General features: G+C 45.8%; 1 protein-coding gene across 8 annotated transcripts in view; it reads right to left on the bottom strand.

Annotated features, from left to right (window-relative positions):
- The window catches only part of CHD7 (chromodomain helicase DNA binding protein 7), a 509,619-nt gene that overhangs the window by 134,599 nt on the left and 351,488 nt on the right, over window positions 1-23,532 (bottom strand). For 7 of the 8 annotated variants that reach the window (XM_029591355.1, XM_029591363.1, XM_029591357.1 and 4 more), the window contains exon 13: window positions 3,378-3,554. The exons of the other annotated variant lie outside the window; for it this stretch is intronic. In XM_029591355.1, the coding sequence (XP_029447215.1) occupies window positions 3,378-3,554 (177 nt within the window). The remainder of the gene's footprint in view (window positions 1-3,377; window positions 3,555-23,532) is intronic. 8 annotated transcript variants of the gene reach the window in all.

Below are 23,532 nucleotides of genomic sequence, written 5' to 3'. Positions count from 1 at the left end.
AGCACACCTGCAGTAGAATAGACACTCTATGCAGCTATTCAGGGAGCTTTGGCTCCTACATGCCCTCCCCCCCCCCCCCCCCGAGTCACTGCTGCAACAAATCTGTCTCTATAGATTGTATGCCAATGCAACTACAAGGTCTTCCAAATGACTCAGAGTTCCAGCTCAAAGAACTACAGGTTTCCACAGCTGTTCAATTTACTTGTAGGTTTTTTGTTTTTTTTTAGTTAATTTCAGCTGTGTGCCTTGCAGTTTTCATTTGCCTAGCTACTCTCACCAAGGTAATGCAAAGCCACCCAAGCCTGCTTAGCATTGCATGAAAAAGCACTGGCAGGACCACCATCTCCATTACCAGATAGGACAGTCTAGGTAATGACAAAGGGCCAAGTCATAAATGTGGCATGTTGCCAGTCTTTAGGAGTCTAAGTATATTCGGCCAGAATATACTTTTGAACTAATGGCACTTATTACTCCTAATGAGTTGTAGAACAGTCAGTCAATCTCTTGAGTTGAGGGAAAGTGTACAAGGTATCAGAGATGGATAACAGAGGAAACTGACACTTTGTCCCCATCATGCAAGAAGACTCCCATGTGTGGTGGTTAGGAGAAGAATGCAGGAGACACTATTTGTACACTTTCTTAAAATGGAGATTCACAATAGTGGGAATGGCTACACCAGAGGATATATTTTAGAAACAAAATGGGAATGAAAAGCAGCAACTCAATGATTTCATATTTTCAACATTTTTTTTTTTTTTAATTTTGCTGGTAATGCTGCTTTCAAATACTACCCTAAAATTTATCAGTGTCCAATGCTGTAGTCAATAGCTAGAGAGGTGCTTTCATAGTGGTTGATCAGACACTGACACCTGGCATCAATGGAATATAACAGCCAGGGCTATGTTATCCAATGGGCAAACAGGATTCACTGATTGATTTCATCATTATCACAGATTCTAATTAAAAAAACAAAACCAAAACCAAGGTTTTTAAATGCAATCCTTTTATTTTACTTATTTTTTAAATCACTAATAAGATTTTGTTTATCAAATTGTATGGTATTTTCTTAAAAGCAAGAGTGGCCCACTAGTTTATACCTGGCCCAGAGCCTACCAAATGCCATGATGTGGCCCTGAAAACAGCTGTAATATATTTAGTGTAGCTCTCCGGGAGATCACAAAACAGTGCAAATCAGACATGGCATCTTAGTCTATATAACTTGACTTGCAACATAATCTTCTACATTGGTACCTTTTTCAGATGATCCCTATACAGCATTATGAAAAAAATGTCTTCAATAGTGAACACAGATGAAACAATGGCTAAATGTGCGATAGCTCTACCCACCTCTACAGAAAGAAGCTGCGCGCGTCATGCTGGGCTTTCAAATAACTAAATAAATGATGCACTGATCACAGGCCATCCTTGGTACAATATAAAATTTTCTGGCATACAGCCAAATTTCATCTGCTACTGTGCAACAGCAGCAGGCTAGTTTCTGAAAATTTGTTTGAATTCTTTAGCAGCAGTTTTGTGCACATTTTCCACTCAATCAGCACAGGCTGAAGCTGCAACTATTGATCACAAAAGGGAAACTCGGTCTAGAATGCTGACTCAGCAGAGCAGCAGTGTAAGAGCCATGTCAAAGCAAGCATTCACCTAGCATATTAGTAGAGTACTGTGCTTTTCAGGATTTGGGGGGGGAAAAAAGGGTACCCCTTTTGTGCTTGATACAGACTGCTGGAACTGCAGCCTTTTTTTTGGGTAGTTGAGCACCTGAAAGTTCTATGCTGCCACAAATACCCAAGCCTAAAGGAAAAACCCTACATATTGATCAGTTTAAGGAATGGACTGGCTTGATGCCTCGGCTGCAATGTTGTGTATCACTGAGTATTGATACCCAGGTTTGATTGCTGAGCATAATTTCTGTTACTTAGGTCAATCATGGGCTGGAGATATTGCAGAAGCTGCATTCACATCCATTAGCAGGGAGAGGGGGAGGTTAGGTTGTCCCAACCAGGACTTCTAGCTGAGGGCTGCCACGGCAACGGCTGGGCTACAAGAGTCATGAGAAAAGGTTAAAAATTAAGAACCACCACAGACAGATGTGAATAAAAAGCAGTGTCTCAGTAGAAGCCAGTTCTAAATGAGCTGGAAGTATTAACTACCAGGAAGCGGCTGCTGGGTTAGCCTGATGGATAAATGAAAGGGAAGGATAAGAGAAAATGGGGACATGAAAACAGACTTCCCCATATCTCCTTTCTTATTCAAGCCACATTTCACTGCTTCTACAGAAACTATGTTGGGAGCACTAGACCTTGAGTAACCGGAATGGGACCAACGTATACCTACAATACACAATTAAAAAAAGATTCTGGTAACTTCAGTAAAGCTGTCATTCAGAAATCCCTCTCAAATTTGTTTGTTTATATACTGCATTGTTTTACTGCCTATAAAACAAAATTTGTTCTACCAGCATTTGGACTCAAAATCATCTATTGACTTATACATAAGATAGGCTTATACACGACTATATATGGTATTTACTAGCCTGAATCTTCTATCAACATCATCTCCTCATATCTGTTTTCACACTCGTAAGGGGTTCATAGTCATTGCCAACCTTTAATATTTATGACCTCAGATATGCTTGGATAAGTTATAAAGTTCACCTGTTCTTCAGTTTTCAAATCACCAAACTCCTGCATGAAGGTACTTTCTGAAGGGAAACGGCCTGGCTGTGTTACTAGAGACAGAGGCCTGGCTGTGTTACTAGAGACAGAGGCAAGAACTGCAGTCGGTGGAAGTATGAAGGGATTATCAAAAGGCCTGTTTTCATGGGTTTATACACCACACTCAAATCAGTCATATATGAAGAAATTTCCATTGCATTCCTAAACTGTGAATAGTTGAAAGAGCATGAAGACTGAAGAGTACATTAGGACTAAAGAGGAACTAGGTAATGGTATGATTTGAACTAGATAATTACTTTCAATTGACAATATTGTACTTCACTGTAAACTTTTTTTTTTTTTTAGAAAACAAATATGTGAATGCTATGATTACAACTGAGTTAGCAGACAGCTGGAACCATTGTATAATCAGAATCAACCTATCTTGGGACTCTATGGCTGAAAAGACATGGAGGGCCTTGACTGATGAAGTGTCTTCCCCCCCCCCCCCCCAATGCAATTGAGGGGAGGGGAATGGGGTAGGCAGTGAGAATTCTGGTACCCCCTACAGATTCAAGCGATGACCCAGCTCTGTCTGTAACCTAGAAATATTTTGGCAACCTTATACTGGGGCAAAATTTGAAACAATTAAAAAACAAACATGTTTCCCTTTGGAATCCAGTTGCAGAAAAGGTAGACACTGACCAAGCCCATCATTTTGAGCCCCTCCAGCAGCTTGCAGTTGCGGTTCTTCAGTCTGTGGGCCTCATCGATCACCACACAGCGCCATGGAATGTTGCGCAGCTCAGGACAGTCTGTCAAAATCATTTCAAACGTGGTGATGATGGCATGAAACCTGTAGGACCCCTTTATCGCACGACCCTTTATAAAGAAAAAAACCCATTAAAACTCAAACTCTCTCTATATACTTCCGTATTATCCATGACTAGCTGAAAAATTAAATTACACCTTTTTATTGCTGAGGTTTTATTTGAATCCACAGGAAAATTGGTTCTTACCTGCTAATTTTCGTTCCTGTAGTACCACGGATCAGTCCAGACTGCTGGGTTTTGCCTCCCTTCCAGCAGACGGAGACAGAGAAAAACTTTGAGGGCATTCCCTCTTAACCTGGTGTGCCACCTGAAGTTCCTCAGTATAAACAGTACCCAAGCATTTGTATAGTACTATTGAACAGGCATATAAAGTAACGGACAAGGAAGAACTAAGTAGCTATAACTATAAACAAGTGAGCTTTCTGCATAGGATAAGGATAAATCTGTACCCTCCTTCCGATGAAAAAGATAACCAGACAATGAAGGAAAACTAGAATGACAGTGCTAGTGGACTCTCATGGAACTGAAAATCCTCAAAGCGCGGGGGTCTAGACTACAGGAACGAAAATTAGCAGGTAAGAGCCAATTTTCCTTTCCCTATATGTACCGGGATCAGTCCAGACTGCTGGGATGTACCCAAGCTGCCCTATCTGGGGTGGGATCCTGAGAGTCCAGCTCGAATGACACTATCGCTGAAATTGGTGACGTCCAAAGCCTGGATGTCCAAACAGTGGAAAAAATATGCAAATACACCAACCGACTTTCCGCCCAGGAAGCTGCCTTTGATCAAGTGGAATGTGCTTTCAAACCCTTCGGCACCAGGTTACCATGACAAATGTATGTGGAAGTAATAGCTTCTTTCAACCAGCGGGCAATAGATGCTTTGGACACTTTTTGGCCACTGTTAGGGCCGCTCCATAGAACAAAAAGATGATCAGAGAGATGAAAGGCGTTAGTAACTTCAAGATAACACAAAAGGGCTCTCCCGACATCCAAGCGCCTCAATTCCCGCGCGCGAGGTTCTGCCTCAGCATTGGGAAAGCTGGTAATTCCACAGATTTATTCAAATGGAAAGCTGAAATCACCTTTGGAATAAAGGAAGGAACCGTCCGGAGGGAGACTCCAGAATTGGAAATCCGCAAAAAAGGTTCCCGGCAAGAAAGAGCTTGCAACTTTGATACTCTCCTAGCAGAGCAAACTGCCACCAAACACACCATTTTCAGAGTTAAGTCTTTTAAAGAGACCTTAAGAGGCTCAAACGGAGCATCACACAAGACATTAAGGACTAAGTTGAGACTCCAGGATGGACACACAGGACAAACTGGAGGATTCAAGTGCTTTGCTCCGCAAAGAAAATGAACCATGTCAGGATGTGCCACGAGAGACATCCCCTGAACTTTGCCTCTGAGGCAGCCCAAGGCCACCACCTGTACCCGGGAGTTACATTTCAAACCCTTACTGAAGCCTCTCTGCAAAAAGGCCAGAATTTGAGCCACTGATGATTGATGCAGGAAGACTCTCTGCTCACCACACCAGGATTCAAAAACCTTCCAAACCCTGATGTAAGTTAACGCTGTAGAAGTCTTGTGAGCTCGAAGCAGGGTGGCAATGACATCCTCCTGGTATCCTTTCTTCCACAATTGCCTCCTTTCAAAAGCCAGGCCACTAGACAAAAGCAATCTGCCTGGTTAAAAAAATAGGGCCTTGCTGAAGAATGTTCTGAAGATGACTCAGGCACAGACGACCGTCCATTGCCAGATTGACTAGGTCTGCAAACCAAGGCCTCCATGGCCATTTCAGAGCCACTAAGATCCCCTGACCGGGATGAACTTCTATTCTTCGAAGGACCTTGCCTATCACGGAGGAAACACATATAGCAAAACTGTGCTCGGCCTCGGGAATATCAGGGCATCGACCCCCTTCTGCTCTGTGTTCTCTTTGGTGACTAAAGAAGCGTGGGGCCTTGGCATTCCTTTGAGTTGCCATCAGGTCCAGATGGGGGAGACCCCATCTGTGTGATATGAGATCCATTGCTTTGTCTGAGAGCTCCCACTCTCCGGGGTCCAATCTCTGATGGCTCAGAAAATCCACTTGTGTGTTGTCGGCTCCCGCTATGTGTGATGCAGCCAGCATGGACAAATGATGCTCCGCCCAGGTCAGCAGCCGATTGGCTTCTAAGGCTACCGGGCAACTTTTGGTCCTGCCTTGCCAGTTGATATAGGCCACTTCTGTTGCATTGTCAGAGAGGACTCGCACCGCCCCGTTGGTCAAGAGTGGGAGAAAACTCTGCAATGCCAACCTCACCGCTCATCTCGAGCCAACTGATGGACCATGACGGCTCCTTCTGCGACCATTGGCCCTGGACCGAGTGAGACTGGCATACTGCTCCCCAACCGGTGAGACTGGCGTCCGTGGTCACTATCACCCACTGAGGCACCTCGAGATCCACGTCTTGCTTCAAGTGACCTGGCACCAACCACCAGCTGAGGCTGTCCCTGGAGGAGTCCAAAAGCGGTAAGAGAACCTGGAACTCCTCCGACATTTGATCCCAACGGGACACAATGCTCTCTGTAAGGGTCTCATATGAGCACTAAATTTGAAAATGCATGCCAAGGACCATCAACCAGAGAAACAGTTGATGATCGCTGCGAATACCCATGTGTAGACACACCTCTGTCAGATCTAGAGAAGCCAAGAACATTCCCTTGCGCACTGACGTAATGCCTGAACACAGCGTCTCCATCTGGAAATGTGGTACCTTGAGAGCCCTGTTCACCTTCTTGAGATCCAAAATGGGACGGAAGGAACTTTCCTTCTTTGGTACCACAAAGTAAATGAAGTAACATCCCATACCCCATTCCTCTGTAGGAATGGGCACAACGGCCCCCAGATTCCAGCCTGTGGATGGTCTGCCGGACTATTCGCCTCTTCGCCAGCGATCCACATGGAGAGATTAGAAAGAGGTATCAGAGTGGCCGAGCAAATTCTAAAGTGTAGCCCTTAAGTACTCACTGGTCTGACGTTATCTTGACCCATTCCTCAAAGAAAAGGGACAGCCGCCCCCCAATGACCGGCACTGAGGAATGGGCTGGCCGTATCTCATTGAGAAGACTTAGTGGCGAGGGATCCCTGACCGGAACCATTGTGGCCTGCTCGACATCCCTGAAAGGGCTGAGACTAGGAATGAGACGTCAGAGTTTGTCGCTGGCCCACACCTGATGCTCTATTTGGACGAAAACGCTGCTGACTCCGAAAATGAGACTGAGTCTGGGGAAATCCTCTAGGACCCTTCGGCTTATCTTCTGGCAATTTGTGCACCTTATTGTCACCCAAAGACTTGATTAGTTGTTCCAAATCTTCACCAAAGAGGAGCTTTCCTTTGAAAGGAAGTGCACTAAGCTGAGCCTTGGAGGAAACGTCAGCCAATCAATTGCGCAACCATAAAAATCTTCTGGCAGAAATAGCAGACACCATAGTTCTAGAGAAGGTCCGAAGGTAGTCGTATAAAGCATCTACCACATAGGCCACAGCCACCGCCACCTCTAAACGTTCTGCCTGGGCTGACTCCTGAGGAGGAAGGTCCCTGGTACTCAGAAGTTGCTGCACTCATCTCAGGCCTGCTGACCCTCAGCTCAAAAAGGAGCGGGACCCAGGAGCAACTACTGCCAAACAGACGGGAATGCGGCCCAACTGAAGGAACACCGCTGTACAATCTGCCGCCGTTACTCAACCCTGCTGCTAGAACACCAAGTTCACTTTTTTTTTGGTTTTTTTTTATGAGCAAGAGCTCCGGCAAGGAGGGCAAGATGGCACCAGGTCCCTGTAGGGAGAGGGGAGGGAGCTGGACCACCGGCTATCTCCCTCGGCACTAGAATAAGGGCGCTAACTGGGTCACCAACCCAAGCTCCCTGGCCTACGGACCAGGGAGGATGTTCCCCCTAGGACCTGCCAACTCTGGGAGGACTGCTGAAGCTTCCTGACCTACCTTGACAGCCTTTTCAAACAATTCTTTTTTTTTTTTTTTTAATTAGTGAACCCTCGAAGAAAGGTTCAGAACTGCAGGTTTTGCACCACCGCCATCTGCTGGAGACAGAGAAATAGTGAGGAACTGGAGGTGGCACACCTGGTTAAGAAGGGGTGCCTCAAAGTTTTTGTCTCCATCTGCTGGAAGGGAGGAAAAACCCAGCAGTCTGGACTGATCCAGATACGTACAGGGAATGCCACGTTTATTTTGCACAGCAAACTACAACCCTCCTAATAGGAACAAATTATTATTCAAGCAAATATCAGCTTTACAGTATCACACAGCAACAAGAAACTGAGAAGATGAATATAGATTACAAGAGAAAGGTCAAATTGCAGAATACCACAGCAGATGTAGGAAGGTCACACTTTGCAGCCACTGCTAGTATCAGAACACTAGTGGTACAAATATCCAACAAAGCTGATGGATAAAACTTGGCAGAAAAAAACATTTAGTTCAACAGTGAATAAATAATTTTATACATGCACACTAGCTTCCTTGGTGTTATTAGATCCTTCAGTTTTATGTCTAAAATTCTTCCAGGCTGAGGAATGTACCATTTAGACGACTAGAGAGTAAAAGGGCCTCTCATACGGGTCGATACAGTAAAAGTCGTGGCTCTCCTGACACACGCACAGGGTCAGTGTCCTGGGCGCGCGATTCAGTGTCGGCCCATATGTAAATTAGTGCCCCGGTAAAAGGAGGCAGCGGCTGTCAGCGGGTTTGACAGCCGACGCTAAATTTTACTGGCATCGGTTCTCGAACCTGCTGACGGCCGCGGGTTCGGAAAACGGACGCCAGCAAAATGGAGCATCTGACAGAAATTAACTCCTGCCAAAGGCAGGAGTTAATTTCTGAAAGTAAAATGTGCGGCTTGGGTGCACATTTTACTTTCTGTATTGCTCGGAATGACTAATAGGCCCATCAACATGCATTTGCATGTTGAGGCCGCTATTAATTTCTGGGGGGGTTGGCCGCGCGATTTCCACGCGCTATTACCCCTTACTGTATTAGGGGTAAAAATAGCGCGTCAAAAACGCACGGCCAAACGGGGGCAAACAGTGCGCTCAGCCTGAACGCACTTTACTGCATTGGCCCGATAGAGAATAAGGCCATAATAGAAAAACTATATGAATTCTCTGCTTCAGTCTTCACTGCAGAGGATATGGGGATAATACCAACACTGGAAACATATTTTGTAGGTGATGGTTCAGAGAAACAAATTAGTGTGAAACTGAAAATGGCCAGTTTTCCCAATGGAGAAAGGTGAAAAGTGGAATGCCCTAGGGATCTGTATTAGGACCAGTGGTTAATATTCATTAATAATCTGGAAAAGGGAGCAACGGGTGAGGTGATTAAGTATTCAGATGACACAAAATTATTTGAAGCAGTTAAATACAAGCAGATTAAGAAACTACAGGGGGACTTTGCAAGACTGGGGAAATGGTTTTATAAATGTCAGATGAAACTGAATGTGGATAAGTGCAAACTGAAGCATATATGGATAAATAACCTAGAAAACTGGATTCTACATTAGAAGTTACCACTCCAGAAAAGGAACTTGGCATCATTGTGGACAACACACAAATTCTTAGCTCAAAGTGCAACCACGGCTAAAAAGGAAAATAAAATGTTGAGAATATTTGGAAAGGAATAGAAAAAAACTGGAAACAACATGACAACTCTGTATGGATCCATGGTAGGGCCATTTCTTGAGAACTGTGTGCAATCCTAGGTGTTCCATCCCTTAAAAGATCTAGGAAAAATAGAAAACGGAAGGAGAAGGGAAACAAAAATGAAGGGAATTGAACAGCTCCCTTATAAAAAAAAGGTTAAACTAGATGGGGTTCTTCTGCTATGAGACAAAAAAATACAGATAGGATGTGAAAGAGGTTTATAAAATCATAAATGGTGTTGAACAAGTTAACAGAGAATGGTATTTAACCTTTCAAATAGGCCGATACAGTAAAAATTGCGGCCTGTGCTCTCCCGGCGCTCGCACAGGCCACTCTCCTGTGCTCGCGATTCAGAAAAACAATTTATTCAAATTAGGGCCCACGATAAAAAGAGGCGCTAGGGACACTAGAGCGTCCCCTAGTGCCTCTTTTTGGACAGGAGCGGCGGCTGTCAGCGGGTTTGAGAGCCGACGCTCAATTTTGCCGGTGTCGGTTCTCAAACCCGCTGACAGCCACGGGTTCGGAAACTGAACGCTGGCAAAGTTGAGTGCTCGGTTTTCAACCCGCGAGCCGATTTAAAAATTTTTTTTTTTTTAATTTTTAATGTTTGGGACCTCCAACTTAATATCGCCATGATATTAAGTCGGAGGGTGTACAGAAATGTTGAGATTACTTACCTGATAATCTCCTTTTCCTTAGTGTAGACAGACGGACTCAGAACGAATGGGTATAGTATCCGCGTGCTAGCAGTTGGAGACGGATCTGACGTCAGCACGGGGTATATATACCCCCACAGGATGCGTAGCAACTTAGTAATCTTCCTTGCAAAAGCTGTTATGGATGTGTGTACTGACGCTCAGTGAAAAATGAAACAGGATTCCCCTGACCAATTGATAGAAGCTGGAGACCGCCAGCATTCCCAACCGGAAGGCGTTGACACCTGGTAAAGTGTATGCTCTTATGGAAATAGATGACATGGCTTACCTGGACTCGGTGAAACCCATGTACACAGGCAGCTGGGCGGGATGCTGAGTCCATCTGTCTACACTAAGGAAAAGGAGATTATCAGGTAAGTAATCTCAACATTTCCTGGCGTGTAGCCAGATGGACTCAGAACGAATGGGATGTACAAAAGCTTTACTCCCAGCCTGGGTGGGAGGCTGCCTGAGGACCATGTAGTACCGCCCTCGCAAATGCTGAGTCCTCCCTAGCCTGGACATCCAGACGGTAGAACCTGGAGAAGGTATGGAGGGAGGACCATGTCGCCGCTTTACATATTTCTGCAGGCGACCGCATCCTGGATTCCGCACAGGATGCCGCTTGTTCTCTGGTAGAATGAGCCTTGACTTGTAGAGGCGGAGACTTCCCAGCCTCCACATAAGCTGCTCTGATAACTTCTTTAATCCAGTGAGCGATGGTGGGCCGCGAGGCCGCTTCACCTTGCTTCTTCCCGCTGTGCAGGACGAACAGATGGTCCGTCTTTCGTAGTTCTTGTGTCACTTCCTGATATCTGGGCAGTAATCTGCCAATGTCGAGATGGCGCAATAAACGCCCTTCTTCAGATTTCTTCAAACCCGCCGTGGTAGGCAAGGATATGGTTTGGTTAAGATGAAACTGTGAAACCACTTTCGGTAGAAAGGAGGGAACCGTGCGAAGATGGATAGCCTCAGGATTCGGAGAAACGGATCCCGACAGGACAGTGCCTGTAGCTCTGATATGCGGCGTGCTGAACATACAGCCAGCAAAAACACCATCTTCAAGGTTAGAGAACGGAGAGACAAGTCCCCGAAGGGGTCTGAAGGTGGATCCCGCGAGAAAATCCAAAACAAGGTTGAGGTTCCATAAGGGCACCGGCCACTTCAGTGGCGGACGAATATGCTTGACTCCTTGCAGGAAGCGAGAAACATCTGGGTGCTTGGCGATTGGTCTTGCCATCCCTCCTGGGGCCATAGCAAGACAGCGCAGCCACCTGAACCTTGATGGAGCTGAGGGAGAGACCCTTCTGAAGCCCATCTTGCAGGAAATCCAACACAATAGGGATTGTGGTCACATGTGGATTGGTGCCATGAGTGTCGCACCATGCTTCAAATACTCTCCAGATCCTTACATAGGTGAGGGATGTGGAAAACTTGCGAGCTCGGAGGAGTGTATCTATCACGGGCTCCGAGTAACCTCTTTTCTTCAGTCTAGCCCTCTCAATGGCCAGACCGTAAGAGAGAATTGAGCTGGATCCTAGTGGAGGATGGGACCTTGACGTAGAAGGTCCCGGAGAGGAGGCAGGGGAAGGGGCTCCCCTGCCAGTAGTCTTCTCATGTCCGCGTACCAGGGTCTTCTTGGCCAGTCTGGTGCCACTAGAAGAACTAGGCCCCGGTGTTTCTGAATCTTGTGGATGATGGCGCCCAGCAGAGGCCACGGAGGAAAGGTGTATAGCAGAGTCCCTGGAGGCCACGGCTGAACCAGGGCATCGATTCCGTGGGAGAACGGATCGCGCTTGCGGCTGAAGTATCTGGGTACTTGAGCATTGGACTTGTCCGCCAGTAAATCCATGTCCGGAATCCCCCAGTGATCCACAATCATCTGGAAGGCTGTGGGTGACAGCTGCCACTCTCCCGGATTTAGACGTTCTCTGCTGAGGAAGTCTGCTGTGGTGTTGTCCTTCCCGGCAATGTGGACGGCGGAGATGTCCTGAAGATTCACCTCTGCCCAAACCATCAGTGGGGCGATCTCCAGAGATACTTGTCGGCTTCTGGTTCCGCCCTGACGGTTGATGTATGCCACCGTGGTGGCGTTGTCTGACATCACTCTGACTGCTCTGTTCTTCAGTTTGTGAGCAAATTGAAGGCATGCTAATCGGACTGCCCGAGCCTCTACGGTTGATGTTCCACGCTGACTCTTCTCCGCGCCACCGCCCTTGTGCGGTGAGTCCTTCGCAGTGTGCTCCCCAGCCGCTCAGGCTGGCATCTGTGGTGAGCAGAGTCCACGTGGGAGAGGACATCCTTGACCCCTTGCTCATGTGGTCGGACTGCAGCCACCACCGTAACTGTGTCCGGACTCTGGCAGGCAGAGGTAGGTGCGTGGAATAGTTCCGTAGACGAGGGCTCCAGCGAGAGAGCAGGGAGTGTTGTAGAGGTCTCATATGGGCCCTTGCCCAAGGTACCACTTCCAGGGTGGATGCCATGAGACCAAGAACCTGCAGATAATCCCAAGCTATGGGCCGACTGGCTCCCATCAAGTACTGGATACGCGTCTGAAGTTTCAACCTTCTCTTGGCAGTGAGACTGACTGTGTCTGCCTGCGTGTCTAACTGTACTCCCAGGTATTCCAGTGACTGGGAAGGCTGCAGGCAACTCTTGCTGAGGTTGATTACCCAGCCCAAGCGTTCCAGAAGGGTGATCACTCTGTCGGTTGTCCGATGACTCTCCTCTCGTGATTTCGCCCTGATCAGCCAATCGTCTAGGTAGGGATGGACCAGAATTCCTTCCCGCCTGAGGGCCGCTGCTACCACGACAACCACCTTGGTGAAGGTCCGCGGTGACGTGGCCAATCCGAAGGGCAGAGCCCGTAATTGGAAGTGGTGACCCAGAACCTTGAAGCGTAGGTAGCGCTGATGATCCGGATGGATCAGGATGTGCAGGTATGCCTCTGACAGGTCTAATGCTGTGAGGAATTCTCCTGGCTATACTGCGGCCTTGACGGAGCGCAGAGTCTCCATGCGAAAGGTGCCCCCTTTCTTGGGTACCATGAAATAAATGGAATAGTGTCCAGAATTCACCTCCCAGGCAGGTACTGGGATGATGGCTTTCAAGGACAGGAGCCTCGCCAAGGTAGCTTCCAATGCTGCCTTCTTGTGTATGGGACATGACGATTCCACAAACTTGTCCGGAGGGGGATGATGAAAGTCCAGATAATATCCCTCTCGGATAATGGCGAGGACCCACTGGTCCGACGTGATCTCGACCCATCTGGGGTAGAAGAGGGTTAACCTGCCCCCTATGGCTCCGTCCCCCAGATGAATCGGCGGATTCTCATTGGGAGGCGCGGCTGGGACCTGAGCCCGGGCCTGCTCCCCTCTTGCGCTGCTTGGTCCGAAAGGACTGATTCCTGGCCTGAGGACGTGGTGCCTGGTAGCGACTCCTGTAAGGAACAAAGCGCTGTAAACTCCTGCCCCTGGAGGGCCTTGGAAAGGCGCGCTGGCCCCTTCTGAACTGATCTTCCGGCAGTCTAGGCACTGGAGAGGCACCCCATGTACTGGCCAGTTTATCAAGGTCGCTGCCAAATAGGAAAGAGCCCTTAAAGGGCAATCTGGTGAGGCGTGTCTTTGAAGGCGCATCAGCCGACCATCTCCGGATCCAGAGCTGCCTCCTGGCGGCTACGGAGGATGAGATCCCTTTAGCTGTTGTCCGGACTAGGTCTGATGCAGCATCCATGAGGAACGAAAGAGCTGACTCCATGTCAGCTGCAGGAGCGTTGTTCCTAACCTGTGACAAACAGGCACGCGTCACCACTGTGCAGCAGGTCGCAATCCGCAAAGATAGAGCTGCCACCTCAAAGGTCTGCTTCAGAATGGCGTCCAGTCGCCGGTCATGAGGCTCCTTGAGGGCCGTCCCCCCTCGACTGGAATGGTAGTGCGCTTGACCACAGCGCTAATCAAGGCGTCCACCTGAGGGCACGCCAGCAGGTCCTGTATAGCCGGTGCCAATGGGTACATGCCCATCAGGGCCCGGCCCCCTTTGAAGGAAGCCGCTGGTGCCGCCCATTCTAAATCTATCAGTTGTTGTGCTGCTTGCAAGAATGGAAAATGGCGGGCTGTAGGACGAAGACCTTCCAGCAGGGGGTTCTGCGCAGAGGGTACCGTAGCGCTGGGACCTGTAATATCCAACTCCGCCAGACACTGAGACACCAGGTCGGAGAGATCCTCCTTAGGGAAGAACCGCCTCATGGTTCTATATGGCTCAATCCCTGGGGGAAGTTCCCCCTCGTCCGGGAGTTCGGACTCATCCAGTGAAACCTCCTCGTCTGACTGATTTGGACTGTCCAGCGGCGGGAGGACCTGCTCACGATAAGGGCGTGAGGGTCCAGGAACAGGATCCGCAGGAGCCGCCACCGCAGCGGCAGCAGCCGCCGCAGTCGCAGCCACCGCAGGAACCGCAGCAATCGCAGGAACAGCAGGAACCGCAGGGCCTGGACAAGAAGCTGTTTGCATCTGTACAAAGGCATGAATCCCCTTAAAGAGATCCACCCAGGAAATGGAAGCAGCCTCTAATCGCCGGGGTACAAGAGCCCCCGGGATTCCCGATTGGTCGAGACTGCCCGCTAAATCCGGGGTAGCCCCTGGGGAACTGTCCGCAAATCGTGGCTGAGACTGGTCCTGGCCCGAGGGTCCCACGGCCTCCTCACATTGGGCACATAGGGAGTCTGGCTCTTCACTGTGCGTGGCTCTAAGCTGGCATGCAGAGCAGAGGCCAAGGGCTTTAATGCCTGAGGTAGGCGGCGCCGCCGCGGCGTTCTGTTCCATGGAAAAGTATGCACTGAATGAGAAGCGGCAATAATATATGCTTAATACAACAGGCGCACAATAATAATAATATGCGGCAGCAATATGCGCTTAATACAACAGGTGCACAATAATAATAATATGCGGCGGCAAGATGCACTTAATACAACAGGCGCACAGTAATAGGATGCGGCAGCAATATGCGCTTAATACAACAGGCGCACAATAATAATAATAATATGCGGCAGCAATATGCGCTTAATACAACAGGCGCTTAACCATAATAATATGCCATATGTTCTCAGCAATAGGCGGCCATAAAAGCAGCTCAATTGTATGCAATATGCTCTCAGCAATATGCAGTTAGCAATACACGCTCAATGGCATTCAATAGGCGCTCAGCAATATGCTGTTAGCAATACACGCTCAATGGCCTTCAATAGGCTCTCAGCAATAGGCGGTTAGCAATACACTTTCAGTGGCATTCAATATGCTCTCAGCAATAAGGCAATATACGCACAAGGAGGAATAGAGCCGCGCCTATTACGGGCACTCAATACCTGAACAAGGCCCACAAAATGGCGCCCTCCCCGGCGTGCCACACCGCCGATCCTCTGTTCCTCGGAGACCAGAAAGAGATGTACGCCTTACCTGATCCTTGGCGCTTCCCGGTGGAACCCGGGCGGTCTCCGGCTGCGGGGGGAGAGGGCAAGTACCTTCACTGCCGCGTTTGAGGATATGCACCCGCTGCCTCGTCCACGCTGGGACCGAGGCGCCTCGTCCACGCTGGGACCGAGGCGCCTCGTATGCCTCACCCGAACCTCGCCCGGGGGCTATGTCCCTGCCGCGATTCGGCCACCGGACCGAGGACTTAGATCTCCGGGGGATCACGGAAATCACCCCGGGAAACTCTACTGGGGGAGGGACCTTAGGGTATCACCGCAGGAGTGCGGGGCTCGATGTTGTAGTTGAAAGAAAGCAGAAAGAAGAAAAATAGAAAGTAGATTTGGAAAACACGCTCAGCGAGCGTGCAGGCTCTCCAAACTGCTTTGGAGACGGAAATTACTAAGTTGCTACGCTTCCTGTGGGGGTATATATACCCCGTGCTGACGTCAGATCCGTCTCCAACTGCTAGCACGCGGATACTATACCCATAGTATCCGCGTGCTAGCGGGTAAAGCTAGCGTGTCGAAAACGTGTGTCCAAATGCGGGTTAACAGTGCGCGCCACCGGAGCGCACTGTACTGTATCGGCCTGAGTATTAGGACTAGGATACACTATCCAACATTGACAGCAGATTTAAAACAAATTTTAGAAACTATTCTTTCAGTTAATGCACAATTAAGCTATGGAATTTGGGTTTATAAAAGGTTAGGAAAATTTTCTGGGGAACAGGTCTATCAGCAATTCCTACCAGGTAGGCTTGGAGATTGTCTCTTTTTCCTTCTTCCATGAGCAACAGGGAATGATCACCCCATTACGATCTGCCGGGTACTTTCAAGCAACCTGGACTGGCCACTGCTGGAGACAGGATTCTGGGCTTGATGAGAATTTGGTTTGACCCAACATGGCACTTTGTTCATCTACTTTTAGGTTCTCATCTTACCCTAATTAACCTTTGATAGCTTAAGTGTATGAGAGAGGATTTTACAGTGTAAGAGGCAACATAATGAAAGACATCAGTACACAGAATTATTTGTAAGATGAAATTACTTCTTACCTGATAATTTCCTTTCCTCAAAGTAAGGCAAGCCAGTCCACACTAGTGGGTTGTATACTCCAACCAGCAGGTGAAGACGGAGAACAAAGACTCGCTGACGTCGTCCCTCATATAGCTCTGTTCATGCGCCAAATAGTATTTCTCCAAAAGCAAACTGTGGACACTAACCACTAAACATTAACAATATCATCGCATTCTACAAACACTATTCACCTTAACCTTGTGGATTCTTTTCTTTTAATTTCTTTTTTAAACAAACACTGGATTCAGCTCCGCTAACAATAGTCCCTTAGGACAATCAGAGTAACTTAGAAGAACTGAACTCACTTAACCAATTTGTGGGAGTCCAGCTGCATGAAAGATCCTGGAACCTCATTTGTTTCTGGACAAGGTTCTAGCAACACAGAAGAAAGTAGACCACCTCAAGGCAGCCCCGGGGTGGGAAGGTGGAGTGGCTTGCTTTACTTCGAGGAAAGGAAATTATCAGGTAAGAAGTAATTTCACCTTCCTCTTCATCCAGGCAAGCCAGTCCACACCAGTGGGATGTACCAAAGCTACTCCCCCAAAAGGTGGGGGGCTACCTGAGGCCCAAGCAGCACTGCCCTAGCAAAGGCAGAATCCTCTTGAACCATCACATCCAGTCGATAATACCCAGCAAAAGTATGCAAGACCACCACATCGCTACTCTACAAATCTCTGCCAGAGAAAGCAAATGCAATTCTGTCCAGGAAACAGCTTGAGCCCGGGACGAATGCAGACTTGTCTTGGAAGAGGCTTCCCGCAATCCACATAGGTCGCTGACACAACTTCCTTAATCCAATGAGCCACTGTGCCCAGAGATGCTGCCTCCCCCCCTTCTTCACCCCCCCCCCCAGTGAACATAAAGCCCATCTGATTTCTGAAACTCGTTCGTAACCTCCAGATAACACAATCAGCGCCACCGCAAGTCCAACAGATGCCATTTCTTGTATTGCTGACCATCCATATCCTATATCCGAAGATTGTAACACAACCAACTGGTTTAAGTGAAACTCCAAAACCACCTTCAGATGAAAGGCAGATACCATCCGAATCTGCACCTTTATCCAGAATGATAATCAGAAAACAGTCTCTGCACGACAAGGCTTGCAATTCAGAAATCTGCCTTGCAGAACAAACAGCGACCAAAAACACTGTCTTCAGAGTCAGTAACCACAAGGAAATATCCCGGAGAGGACGAAAGGTTGGACTTACCAGAAAGGAGAAAACCAAATTCAAATCCCACAAGGGTACTGGGAAATGCAATGGAGGTCTAAGGTGAAATACTTCTCTCAAGAACCTAGATATTGTCTGGGTGAGAAGACAATATCTGCCTGCATGTGACCCCAATAACACTATAGCAGTCACCTGCACCTTCAGCATATTCAAGACCTTGTTGTACAAATTTCAAGATTAAGGGAACAGGCGCCAAAGCGGGCAAAGAAGCATGATTCCAACACCAATGCTCAAACCACCCACCAAACACGAATATATGTCAAGGAGATGGAAAACTTGTGCGCTCTCAAAAGCATTTCCATCACTGCTCCTGAGTAACCTTGCTTTAAGACCCTAGACCTCTCAAGGGCCAAATCATCTCAGTTAGTCGTGAAAAATTGGTCCCTGCTGTAACAACCCCCGAGAAGAGGGAGTTGCCAAGGATCCCCCATCAGAAGACACAGATCTGTGTTCCACGGCCTGTGCAGCCAATCCAGGGCTACCAGAAGCACCGTGCCTGGATGTTGTGCTATCTTCTGCAACAAACAACTGATCATCATGGGCCACAGCAGAAATGCATAGAGTAACTTCTCTTGCAGCCATGCCTGGACTAGGACATCCACTCCGAGAGCTTGTACATTCCTTGTCCAATTGTAAAATCTCTCCACTTTTACATTCTTGTGAGTCACCATGATAAGACGAACACATTGGGAGCCAGTTCCCATTCTCTCGATCCAACTCGTAACTAATGAGATAATTTTAATTATGTATTTAAAAGGGTTTATATACAGTTTTTACAACTAGATTGGTCGGTCAAAACAGTTTATATGTAAAAATATACATAGTTTAAAACTGAAACAAAAAAATTTTTAATTTTTTTAATTTTTATATTTATCAAATTTTCTAATACATAAAAGTATTATGTCTTCATGCAACACGATAAGCCTAACAACTCATGTTTACAGAAAGAAAAACAAAATAGAGAAATAATATATAGTTTAGGCTTATTACTTAATCACATTACAATGATGTATAGAGGTCTATATAACTGAAGAATATTAAGTAAATCATTTCAAGAATAGGTATAGTCCTGATAAAGGTGCATATTTAACATTTATTGGAGTCTGTGGGATTCTTTTTTATAAATTATAAGAATCAAGAAAAGCTCTCAATTGCTCTGGAGCAAAAAATATATAAGAAACACCATCTTTTTTTTTTTTTTTTACAAGACATTTACTATAGAAAAGATGCTCCCTTTGAAATTGTTTCATTTCTCATTAAAAGAAACCCTTTACGTCTTTCTTTAGTGACTTTAAATATATCAGGAAACATTCTTACAGTTGCACCATGAAATTGGGAATTTAAATGGTGGAAATAGCAGGACATCAGTCCTGTTCCACTATTAAGGAAACCAACAGAGTAGGATGATCTATAATTTCAATACCCAACGATTCAAGAAAAAGGAGTTAAATTTTGCATATCTAAAGGTAAACCTGCGGGTTCCATAATAGTACGTCTCTCATCTGAAACTCTAGGAATAAAGTAAACTTTATTTATCAATGGAAACTCAGAATCTGGTATTAAAAGAATTTCACTTTTTCAATTGTTGATTGGATAGTCCATGTTTACCTATAATCGCTTCTTGTTTCTTTTCCTTACTTCTCGAGAATTACCTTATTAATAATTTCTCTCTTAGAAACAGATAATCAATGTAATACTTATTCTGAGAATATACCTTTGTATTTACAATATCTGTAAATTCTTGATTTCTTATTCTAAAACTGCATAAATGAAAAAATAAAATAAAAAAGAATTTCACGAAAGTATCTCTTAAGTTATTTCCAGTAATTCTCCCATAATTCTAGGAAAATTAATCAATCTCAAATTTAACCGTCTGTTCCAGTTTTCAAGAATTTCCAACCGTCTTTAAATGTAGCCATATTGAAATTCTTAATTTGTTGTATATCAGTTTCTACTTTGGCTACAGACACCTTCACTGTTTCCAAGGTATTCTCCTGATCTTGCATTTTAGTATTAACTGAAACAGTTAAATTATCCATTTTCCTATTACATGCTTTTACTGCAGTTGAGAGACCTGCCACGTTCCCATAGATTCTCCAACGTTACAACTGCAGGCTTTGTCGGGAGTAACAGCTGCTCACCCAATATAGCAAGGTCTGTTTCCAAAGTTGTTATAATTACCTGTCCATTCGGGGACCCAACGCTCTCCCCCATTGAACCTCACCACTTTCCTCGATGTTCCAACTCCAAAGAGTCTCCTTCCTGCCCCACCTGCACCTCATCGGTCTGCAACGGCTGCAGTGTACTCGTGGGCAACTCTGCTCTTACCGATGGCGGTCTCGTATCGGGGGGGCTGAGGAAACCTCCACCCCAGGTGACTGCGGCTCTCCTCCAGATGCTGTCGCAGCAGAGAACACCCCCCCCCCCCCCCGAAATCTGCAGCTCCAGCTGACATGAAGCTCGTTATCAAGGATTGTTCAGTGAGTTGGGTCGAGATTGAGGGAAAGACCTTCACTTTCCCTTTACGTTTCGGCGGCATGATATTCCTTGATCAATGGTTAGAGCAACACCGCTGCACGTCTCTGCTCAGGATGCCATCTTGCCCTCTAACAATAAAAGTCTTAAGAAAAAGATAATAAACTATATAAACTGAAAAAAGCTGAGGAGGGGGACGGAGGAGGAGGATCGGTGTTAGCAAATATCGTTGAGATGGGATCTATTGAGAAGTAGGGAGGGAGCTGAAGGCTGTGGAGAATAAGAAGGACTAAGTTTTTTTTTGTTTTTTTGTTTTTTTAAATCTCCAAGTGATACTATTTGCCTTAACTGGTTGGGTAGTGAATTCCAAACATCTTTGTGAGATGTCTAGTCTGGCAAGGCAGATGGATGGTACTTAAAGGAGATTTTTGTGCAAAGAACATAGTTGTCTGCTAGGTTGATAAATACGAAAAAACGTGCATAGCCATGTTGAGAAATCATTATAGATTAGGTTATGCATAACAGACAGGATTTTGTATTGTATTCTATATTTGACAGGAAGCCGGTGAAGCGAGTGTAGAACTGGGGATAAGTGTTCTTTCCTAGAGGTGCCTGTCAGGATGCGTGCAGCTGTGTTTTGAATTAGCATAATGGGCATAATGCAGTGTCAGGGAGACCAAGATAGAGGGCGCTGCAATAATCAATACCTGTGAGAATGAGATATTGGAGAACAGTATGGAAGTCGTCGGGAAATAGCAAAGGATGGAGATGTCTTAACATGTGACTTTATAAAAAGTTTCTTACTGTTGCAGAGATTTGATGGGACATGGATAATAATGAATCGAGAAGTACTCCAAGATTCCATGGGGAGGACTTTATCCTTGATGTTTGTGGACAGATGGATAAGTGAATGGTCAGACCAGAGTACAGGGATTATGGAGAGTGTGTTTGGAGGAATAGTGAGGAAAATAGGGTTACAGAATACCAGGTCAAGATTACAGCCCAGTTTATAAGTGAGGGATGGTTGATAAGTGAGGGATGGTTGATAAGTGCAGGATTTCAGTGAGTGAGAGATTTGATAAGTGAGGGATGGTTGATAAGTGCAGGATTTCAGTTTTGACAGTGTTTAATTTAAGACAGTGGTGGGATAACCATGAATTGTTTTGATGTAGAGACATACAGTTGCAAGAGAGTGTTTGACCAGGATATGGAATATGGTACGAAGAACTAATGATATCTGCATAAATTTTGAATTGGATATTGAGATTGGTGAGTAGATGATAGAGAGGTATTAGATACATATTGAACAAGATGGCAGATAGAGAGGAGCCTTGAGGTACACCAGAAGAAGGGGTTTACCAGTCAGATGAATAATGACCAATGATAATCTGATGTGGGCGATCGGTAACATAGGAGTTGAACCAGTTTAATACTGTGTCAGAGATGCCTATGGATTGAAGCTGGTGAAGGAGAATTTTGTGATCGAGTATGTCAAAGGTGGCTGAGAGGTCAAGGAGTACTAATCGGTATTAATGAAGAATCCTCGAAGTAAGGTGTCAAAGGAGGAAAGTAAGTGTTTCTGTACTGTGGCCCTTACGGAAAATGTGTTGATTTGGATGAAGAGAGTTCTCAGATAGATATTCAGAGAGTTGATGTAATACTATGGGTTCAATTAGTTTGACTAGGGAGGTGAACGATGAAATGGGATGAAAATTGGTAATATTAGTAAGGTTCTCCGGGTTTTTTTCTTGGGGATAGGGTGGATGGATGTTTGTTTTAATGTATCTGGGAATATGCCAGAGTCTAAAGATTGTTTTACAAGTTGTCTTAAGAAGGTGTTGGCAAATTCACTTAGCTCTTTTTGAAGATGACCAGAGCAGGGGTTAAAGGGAGATGTTGATATTTTTACTCTTTGTAATGTGTGTGATGGTTGAAGGACTTGTGTATGTGAAAACAGTCCAATTGCATACTGGGGCGGAAGGGATGAGAGATATGGGCAGATCAGTGAAGCTATTAGTAATTTTGGATATTTTCTCTTGAAAATGGGTTGCTATACAGTTGCAGAGGGAGCTATTGACTTCAGAGGGCTCCAAATGAGAGGTATTTGTTAGGGATTTTATGATGTTGAACAGAACGGTTTCTGTTAGCAGCAGTTATTCTTTGGAAATAAGTTTTCTTGGCAAAGTCTTTCTTTGTTTTATATTTTCCTAAGCAGGTTAAATTTGAGTTTTTTGCGGCAGAGGTACGATATTTACACCAGGAACTTTCATGGCTTCCAAGCACAGATTTCAAAGTTTGTAGAGATTTAGAGTACCAGGGGGCATGGGGTTTTGCTTTGATGGCTGCAGGAACTAGTGGAGCTACTGATTGCTGAATTCCAGGCACAAACTGTACTATTCATGTCGGAATTTATTGATAGAGGCATATTAGGGAGAAATGCTTCGATAAATATTTCTCTAGTATACTTCCTTCTAAAGCAAGACTTTGCATGATTATTTTTGAGGTTTGAGAGTTTATCCTTGATGTTTGTGGACAGATGGATAAGTGAATGGTCAGACCAGAGTACAGGGATTATGGAGAGTGTGTTTGGAGGAATAGTGAGGAAAATAGGGTTACAGAATACCAGGTCAAGATTACAGCCCAGTTTATAAGTGGGGGTATCAACACTTTGAATCTAGCCAAGACCTTCCATGGCATCTAGAAAAGAAGATGCGGAAGGGTACAGAGAGTGAATCGAGATAGATATTGAAATCTCCAGTAATTATGGCTCTAGTGAGATCGACTGGAAGAGATGAAATGGCATCTAGTGGAGGGGTTGAGTTGTGATGTATAAGGCTTGGTGGACAATGAATGATTACGAAGTTAGCAATAGTTGTAGTGATGAGAAATAGTTCGTATGGGTGAATCAGGGGTATGGGTTGTTTGGTTTGTTTTTTTTAAGAAGGTTTTAAAGAGGATTTAACTAAGGCCAGAAGGCCCCCACCATGGTGAGAGGCCTGGGTTCAGAGAATGGTGTATAGTCAGGAGGACATAAGGAGTTAATTGTGACATTGTCAGAGTCAGTTAGCCGGGTTTCAGAAAGTAGAAAGCAGTCAGGACTGTATTCCATTAAAAGGTGGTGAATAACTGCTGCTTTTTTTTTCTAATTGACTGAACGTTACAAATTAGAAGAGAGAAGGAAGAAAGCACAGCCATAGAAGAGGTGAGAGTTGGAACCATGGGAGACCAGAATCTATACGTACTTGATTTATGTTTACGGAGTAGGTTACAGAGGGGATTGCCATTTCTCACAAAGGTAGTAAGACATGTAGCAAGTTTTATAGGTATTGTGTCAGAAAAGGTACAAAGGAGAGATTAGCTGAAAGGATATAAAGTAAGTATATG

The sequence above is a fragment of the Rhinatrema bivittatum genome, chromosome 2, assembly GCF_901001135.1.
Source record: "Rhinatrema bivittatum chromosome 2, aRhiBiv1.1, whole genome shotgun sequence".
Lineage (NCBI taxonomy): Eukaryota > Metazoa > Chordata > Amphibia > Gymnophiona > Rhinatrematidae > Rhinatrema > Rhinatrema bivittatum.
Note: the sequence above shows the minus strand (reverse complement) of the source record. Positions and strands in the feature narration are given on the sequence as shown.